Below are 8,453 nucleotides of genomic sequence, written 5' to 3' on the forward strand. Positions count from 1 at the left end.
AAGGAGAATGTAGCATGCAGGTAGGGATTCCTCTTCTAATTAGTCACTGCTTCCTTTTTACGCTAACAGAAACGGGCTTCCGAGGAGGAATACGAATCCCCATACATAAAGCAAGAAGAAAAGCAGGTGATACAGAACCTCTTCGATAATTCAGTCTCATAGTTCTCTACATGTTCATGCCATAAGCAAATCGTGTTATGCTAACTAATTTTTGACAGAACCTGAAAAGTGCTTCGTATGTATAACCAAAACAGAACCAAATTGACTGAGATATTTCTTCTGAAAGCCACTTCCAAGATTTTCTATGCAGAAGGATCCGGTAGCTGATCGCCATCCTAACCCAAAATACTACTAAATGCCAAAGCCAAAATTTCCCCATTCTTCAACTGATTCATAGATAACAAGTTACAACGTTATCTTATGAACTCAGTAATATATTGAAAGTGTTCTATGATGCTGTAGAGACGGACATTGAATGCCAGAAGCCCAGAGCCAAAGATCCAGCTCCACGCTGAGCACCTGAAAAAAGATAGTACCAGGTAAATCAATATTAAAGAAGAGCAAAATAAAAAATTAATGAGCACAAACGCAAGGTAAGCTGCATTCAGTCTTCAGTGTCAAATACAATGAACAATGTGAACACAAACAATACAAGTAACCGCCAAAATGCTACCTTTTTCTGCTGACACGTTATTTTCAAAAAATTCACTAAAAACAACAAATTTACTGGACAAACAATCGGAGAAATCCTATGTTCCAATCCAAAAAACATTATTTTCATAGAAAAAGAATATTTATCGTTAAAAAAAATTAAAGCGTAAATGAAATATGGGAAAATTACTCTTTTCATTTTTTTTAATGTCACTTAAATCATAGGCAAAATTTACAACAAACCTCCATCTATATGCATGGGAAAATGACAGCCCAAGAAGCACTTGCCTGTCTTCCTGATTTTACACTGATCAGCTCCCTCATTTTCTCCACAGCATGTACAGAGCAAGCCCGTAGTTCAACTTCCTCTTCAGTCCCAGGATTTATTTCTCCACTGCTCTCAATAGTACTGGCAAGTTTTGGACTATACTTTAACACACCAAGCTGCCGGAGCACAGCTGGGACAATATAATCTGCCATTATAGTAATTGAGCCAATATCTTTAAATTCACCGTATCCTTTTCCCTGGAACGCGCCCCATAAATCTGCTGCAAATATCTGTGCTCTCTTATACAGGAACACTTGGCGGCCTTTGTATACAGAGTGGTCTCTAAAGCCTAAAACAATGCAAATTTTTTAGGTCAATGCTTCGGTCTTTGCAAATAGATTATAGCTGCTTCATATACAACTATATTAGAATGGCTAATTATTTCAACACTCGAGAAACGACAATTAAAGAAGAAACAGAACAAATAAATAAAAAACAATTTACCAGGAAAATGACGAGTAACAAGAGCAACAAGATTTACAGCTGATTTTCCACAAGCCTCCACAACATTAGATGCTTTCCCCTCAAAACTTCTTTCTAGTTCAAGCCCAACCTAGCCATAAAAGTTAACCAAATTGCACAATTAGCCCAGTCTTCATACTTGGAAACAAAACTATTAGTGCTAAATCAATAGAACAAAAAAACCGCAGCACAAAGAAATATGAAAGAATACAGGTTTCTACAGGTATCAGAATAAAAGAAGGATTATGCATGAAATAGACTATAGTTTGAGAAACTTAAACTCCAGTAATAGAATATGTTACCTCATGCAATAATCGAACACGTTCATCTTCCAATGGAAGGGGTCTTGGCCACCTCAAAAGTTGACGTAGTTGTGGACCTAACAGTAAGTAGTGAAGTCATCACTTTGCCACCCCAATGGAAAAACATTTTTTCATTGGAAGCATGCAAATCACCATAGTACCACACTTAAAAAAAAAAATTTAAATATGCCCTTGCCCGTATGAAATCACCTGCATTTGAATTGACATAAATATGAAAAATCAAAGACTTCACAGTTTTCTGGTAGTTTTACCAACTAGTGACTACCATGAAAGCGTACAGCACTGAACCAACAAACATAGAGACCTTTCTAAACTTTATATCTAACCATTCAATGATAATTCTAAGTTTCTTACTAGCCTTAATTTCACTTGGCGATAAAAGTAATGATAAATTGAATATATAAATTCCCAACACACTTGAGTTTTTAATGCATACTATAACATGAGACTAGATGTAACTAAGCAAGTATGCAAACATGCATACAGAAAATATCAGGTCTGAACAGGATTACCGGAGTACTTCTGCAGACGGTCAGCATCAAATGCAGATTTATCATTTTCGAGAGCAGACTTTAGCCCAGATGCCAAATGATCGTAACTCAACTCCTTATCTGTTAAGAGATGCGGAGAGAGGGTGGCAGGCAAACAGAAAGGAAAGGGAAGCCAAGTTAGAAATAAAATATAGATCAGCTGCAATTCTATAGATATTTAAGTATTTCATGTCTCTGTCAATTAGAATGCCAACCAGAGAACTGATCTCCTGAACCTCGTAGAATACGCATAACAAGTGAAACTGTTCCCTAATAGCATGTCAAGAAGTAGTTGACAGGGAATTGAACATTCTCGTTCTCCCCCGTTACAGCAACTGATCGGCGGAAGCGCTCCCTTGGAATAGTACCGTTATTCCCGTTAATTTTGAACGCACAGTTCGCCAACAAAATTTTCACAAAATCACATGCCATCTCTGGCTTTTTCACAAACCATTTTCATATCTTTAGTTAAACTCATTTTCATATCTTTAGTTCAGCTGCGTTTGCATATGTAATTAAGTATCAAACTATTTATTCTCCAACACGAATATAATTAACAAATAATAAGAAACAATAAAGGCAGAAGTCGAAACCATCACTTGAATGACCTCTGTTCTGTAAGGAAAACGCAGCCGAAACATGATGGGGGTAGCTCCAAATCTCTCAGTAAAAAATTAAAATAATAAAAAGTTCCCATCGATCAATAATTAGCGCATACCGTCGTCAAAGTAGTAGAATAAAACAGAGATTATGCCTCAATGAAGTGCCACAAATATGGCGCGTTTAAAAAGACACAGAAGGTTTACCGGGCCAGAAGCAAAAATTTAAAGCGTCCAAGACAAACAAGTATTGAACGGTGAGTGGTCCATTATCAAAATAGTGAATCCCTTCGAAATCCCACTCAACCTTCGGAATGGATGCAATACCATCCACCACCTTTTCAATGCCTGCAAAGGACAGCATCAAATATCAAAAATATAATATAATATAGGGTCATCGTATTAAAAAGGAGAAAAGCAGAAGGAGCATCATTGCTGAGGCACAGGACATAACCTGCAGAGTCAACGAGTACGTGAGAGGAGTGGCTGGCGACCCAAGCAGAAGTTGCCCTGACGTCGTCCATGGAATAGAGTATTGAAATCGACGAGCAGTGACAATGCGCCGGAGGAGAAGTGTCTGGATTAAACCCTAAAAGGCTAAAACCTTGAGGAGGGAGCGGCGGGAAGGGAAGTGGAGCAATGTAAGGGGGGATCACGAGGAGGTGGAAGTTTCGCGGGTTTGTGGCGGCCAATGAGAGGGAGCGTGCTTTTAATGCTGGTCTTAGTGGCGCACTCTGACTCTGATTCTTGAATCAGAATATCTTTTAGAGGAACTTCTAATTTACCAAAAGGAGGAGCTCGTGCGAAAGCAGAGGACAATGTGGATGGGCCACCAATGTCGCCAAGCCTGCCTTTAACACTAGCTAAAGTTTTCTGACCACATCCGCGCTCCCAGTGGGATTACGTCGGTCGTGGGGCGTTCTCTCTCGTTTTTAATCCACGTCTTGTTTGGTAGGGAATAAACCTCTTCCCAACCAAAAAAAAAAAAAATATATATATATATATATATATATCTTCTGCTTTTTTTTAAAAAAAAAAAAAGGTGATGCATTTCTAAAATTTGATTCAGACTCTGCATCTAATTGGTAGTTCGTAAAAGACCTGTTGTCTAAGTTTCCACGATACATTTCATTGGCAAGGCAATTCATCATTTGTTAGTTGTTTTGAATATGTGTTCAAAAATTATGATTCAATCACCTGTTAATAGATATATGACCTTTTTGATAAAAATGTACCATGGATGATTCTTAAAAAAAAAAAAACATTCCAAGTGTGTGATAGAACTTTTATTGAATTTAAATATATAAAAACTCCGATATAATTTTTATTCCATCAAAGAGTCAAACTTTCAATGACCCCCAAAAGTTTGGATGCAATGTTAAGAGAGAAATTCAAAACATTTGATGAATTCTTTAACAAGATGCCATGTTCGTCACATATGACACCACCATAAGTTGCTAGTCTATTATGACATATTCCATTGTCAATGTCCAACATAATCCAGTTAAATTAGGGCAAGTATCATTTAAAGCGTAAATCTCTCTTACTTGTATTAAAGTGCTTTTATCTTTCAAGTATTGATGGAAATTATCCCTTTCTATCCTTAGAATATAGATCATCATATTATTTTCATATACTCTATCGAATATGAGTTAAGAGTCATCGCCCTGAGATTCTTCTTGTATTCAGGTTTCTCACATCATTTTTTGCATTCCATGCCATCCAATCTTCCTAGAAAAAGAGAGAAAAATAGTTTGCTTAGAATACTTGGCTAATTTAAACCAAAACTTATCAGGCTTTAGCGCAATCTCAAAGAACAAGAAGGGATCCACGGAAGAAATTGCCATCGAGACGATAGGTTCTTTGGTAAATACCAGTCTTTCAATGATAACAAATTTCATTTGAAAACAATTCCAATAAACTTTCCCAATTGAACATCTAATTTTTTTTTTCACAAGTAGTTGATTATTGGTAGCATTTACAATTTTTTGTTATCTTGTAATGTGTTATGTCAATCCTGCATACTTGAAATGTAATTAGGAGCTGTATGATTTGAGTTTGAGATTTATTAAAAGTTTGTTGACTGCATTGTGAGACATGTGCTAATATATTGGATGTTTTTGAGGAAGTGGGTATTAATGTTCACTTGATCTTGCAATGTACGTGGTTCTATAAAAACAAAAAAAGAATTACATATAAGTTTCAGATAAAAAAATAAATACTATAAGATTTAGTTAATAATATTAGTTCAGTTGTTAATGGATTTTTTAACACTTAATTTCTTTATAAAATTCTCCCAAACAAAAAGCTACATTGTGGTATCTAGCCAAAAATGACATGTTATATTAAATTTGGCTTAGATACTGCAATATCAAGCTTTATTTTTCAAGACTGACAGATGCCTGTATAGGTGTATGGCGAAAGAATGCATCATGATGCATCGGGACTATAAAGATGAGGAAGTTCAAGATGATTTTGTTGGATGTTGCATTTGGATTATACGTGATATTTGGGACTTACACTGAAGATGTTTCTATAGCACATGACTGTATACCCCATTACTGCAGCTTTCCTATTCCACTGTATTCAATCCACGCCTCACAACAAGATTTCACTGAACATGATTCCATACGTGTGTGGGCATGACACGTTGCTATCATGTAATTTGGTGCTTGCAAGACCAAGGGGGCGATCATGTATACTTGAAATATTGTCAAACATTAAATATAGGCACATTTTTTAGCAGGAATTCAAATTTAATTCATCACAATTCATTTACAAGCTCTATTTTTTTGTAGCCAAGGCGAAGTATGTTGTAAAGTATCTCCCAATACTTTAAAAAAGAAAAAAAAAATGAAATACTTCAAAACAAGTCAATGAAGATGTAATATGAATTAAAGTCCCCTTAAAAATTGTAATAGCAGACGAATTCTTTCTATGTATTGTAGTGGGGTAGAAAATAGAATCGATGATGCATAGGATTGAAGCAAGGTCATGGAATAATTGGCAGTGAGCTGTCGTTCATCTGTTTAGATGTTGCTTACTGACTTTGAAAATGTGCATTGCCTTTTAATTTAGTCTGGCGACTGGTAACCAGAAGAATGAGATTTCAATGAATTGTGTTTATCTTCAGCCATAGGTCATCTAAACACTGTCATTAAACAGCGAAGGATCTCTCAAAGGGCACGTGCATCAAACATAATGAGGTTGCACTGCATCTATAGGAAGGTCCTGTATGCGGTAACATCGGTTGGGACAACTAGGTCCAAGGAAGATCATAGAAACAATTTTCAATGCAGGGTTAGTCTAGTTAATTAGATCTTTTCATATAACTAGTGGGATTTTCGGTTCCCCCTTAAAAACTAGTAGCAAAAATGGCTTATTAATGTACATAGAGTAAATATATTAACCACAATAAAAGAGAGTAAATAGATTAATTGATAATTAAATCGTAGTTGAAAAATAAAACCGGAAGGAATAAAGCAATGAAAGTAGCTTTTAAATAGTCTGAAAGAAGAGGGTTCATTCTGAGGTCAAAACCTAAAAGTGTGTGTTTAATTTTCAGTTTGTCAAAAGTTAATTTGATAAAAATTAGTTGTTGTAATGAAATTTGTGTTTAGATATATTTTTTCAAAAATCAGTTTGATAAACTGAAAGTTATTTGGATTAATAAAAATTTATGCTTTTGAAATGTAATTTTAAATATTTAATAACCAAAAAGGATATTAATTTATGATAGTTTATAATTGGACACATTTTATTGAAATTAAATATTTTTAATTTAAAAATTTAATTTCTTGACACATTTTATTACTTGAATAATTTTTGTTCTCATTTTTAAGACTTTAGTTTATTCAATTAGATTAATTTTGCTTTTTTTTTGTTTTTAATAAATTGGAGGGCCAATTTTGTAATTTATTCATTTTATTTTAAATCAAATTTTTGACATTTCAAAAGAGGTGAGTGACAGAACACCAGATGAGAGTAGAGCACAGAGAAGAGAGAACGAAAGGTGAGTTCTGAAGAATGAAATGCGGACCAGTTCGGGCAGGAGGAAAAGACAAACATGAACAAACATGAAGCCAGGGGTATCATGGTCATTTTAAATAATAGGTATCACATCTTTCCTCAATTGACTTTTTAAAAGCTACAGATATTAGCTTTCAAATTTTACTGCTCAGCTAGGTTCGAAAAGCATATTCAAAAAGTTAGTTTTACATTATAAATAATACCCAAACATTATTTAACTTTTTCAAAGTAAAAAACAACTTTTTGAATGTTAAAAGCAGCTTTCCCAAACACACTTGAAGTCTCTAATGTAACACCTGCCTCGAATGTTATCCAGAAATCACATAATTCAAATAAATTAAGTGTGGTTAAGGAGTTGATCCTCTAATTAACTTAAGAAATAAATCATTTAAAACCTAAAAAAAATTATAGGTTCTACCTATAGCGCACGGGAGCAAGCTAGATGAAAGTGAAATAAGAAGATGCGGTCATGCGGTCATAACAGCATTAAATTGTTGTCATGACAGCCCTTCTGGGCCAACTTTCGGGAGGTGCCGTTCTGTCATTCGACCTCCCATCAAAGTGATTTTAAAGCTCACACTTCACATTCAAAGGGTACTATAAGTGTACCAAATTTTAAAAAAATCCAACGGTCGGATTAAAAATTAGATATGTTAAAAGATTGGTTATTTTTGTTGCCAGCTATCATGACAGTACCTCCGGACTAACTTTTAGGGTGTACCATTTCATCATCCAACCTCTGATCGGAGCAATTTCAAAGCCCACATGTCACTTTTAAATAGTACTATTAGCATACTAAATTTTGAAAAGATCCAACGGACGGATTAAATTTTGTGCATGTTGCAACATTATCAATTATTACTGTTACGACAACACTTTTGCTATCATGATAGCTCCTTCGGATCAAATTTCAGAGTGCGCCGTTTCTCCATCCGATATCCAATCAACGTGATTCCAAAGCTCACACGAAACTTATAAAAGGTTTTACTTGTGACCCAAATTTTAAAAAAATCCAACGGTTGGATTAAGATTTGGACATCCGGATGCAAAAGTGCAGATTTTTGATAAAAACCATTTTCAAAATTGCTCAAATCTCATCTTAATGGTCACAAACTTGTGGCAACACTTTGGACACATCAAATAGGACTAAAAACACCTGATAGAACATTTAAATGGTAGAAAAATCCTTTATACCAAAATTTGACCACTCAGGTGCCATTTCCCAAAATGGACCCTAAACCCCCCAAAATGCGCAAATCACACAAGAGCGGCCAAAAACTATTCCAAATATCATATACACATATAAATACACACGCTAAATATTTTTACTTGGCTCAGAGATCTCTGTGGGGCCCACGCACCCACTCTCTCTATCCAAGGTATATGTTTGCTTATAACACACTATTTGCAATGCAACCATTTTGTATTTGCTTGTAGAATCACATATATACCAAATTAAATATTTGCTTGTAGTGAAAATTTAGTCTACTAAATAAATCCATCAAAACCACACATCATAGCCAAGTTTCCT

General features: G+C 35.0%; 1 protein-coding gene across 4 annotated transcripts; it reads right to left on the reverse strand.

Moving 5' to 3' along the window:
- Positions 1-127: 127 nt before the first annotated feature.
- On the reverse strand, positions 128-3,769 carry LOC129322005 (uncharacterized). 4 transcript variants are annotated; one of them, XM_054968035.1, is made up of 7 exons: positions 3,348-3,769; positions 3,101-3,241; positions 2,277-2,375; positions 1,744-1,820; positions 1,424-1,532; positions 895-1,268; positions 128-519 (listed from the first exon to the last, which is right to left on the reverse strand). In XM_054968035.1, the coding sequence occupies exons 1-6, from the start codon at positions 3,415-3,417 to the stop codon at positions 901-903; spliced, it is 864 nt and encodes a 287-aa protein (XP_054824010.1). In that variant the 5' UTR covers positions 3,418-3,769; the 3' UTR covers positions 128-519; positions 895-900. The 4 variants fall into 4 exon arrangements, with proteins under 4 accessions (XP_054824010.1, XP_054824009.1, XP_054824012.1 ...); XM_054968034.1 differs by having other exon boundaries at positions 940-1,268; positions 3,348-3,760; XM_054968037.1 differs by lacking the exons at positions 3,101-3,241; positions 3,348-3,769 and adding exons at positions 2,510-2,791; positions 2,903-3,008 and having other exon boundaries at positions 940-1,268.
- Positions 3,770-8,453: the final 4,684 nt, after the last annotated feature.

Source organism: Prosopis cineraria, unplaced genomic scaffold, assembly GCF_029017545.1.
Source record: "Prosopis cineraria cultivar Desert tree isolate PC_DT_omini unplaced genomic scaffold, ASM2901754v1 PC10, whole genome shotgun sequence".
NCBI lineage: Eukaryota > Viridiplantae > Streptophyta > Magnoliopsida > Fabales > Fabaceae > Prosopis > Prosopis cineraria.

Excerpts from the sequence above, each read along its gene's own strand:
- LOC129322005 (XM_054968034.1), bottom strand. The coding sequence starts at position 3,417 with ATGGACGACGTCAGGGCAACTTCTGCTTGGGTCGCCAGCCACTCCTCT. Across the intron at positions 3,242-3,347 it reads CGTACTCGTTGACTCTGCAG|GCATTGAAAAGGTGGTGGAT; the intron begins GTTATGTCCTGT and ends TGTCCTTTGCAG. Across the intron at positions 1,269-1,423 it reads TGTTACTCGTCATTTTCCTG|GCTTTAGAGACCACTCTGTA; the intron begins GTAAATTGTTTT and ends GCATTGTTTTAG.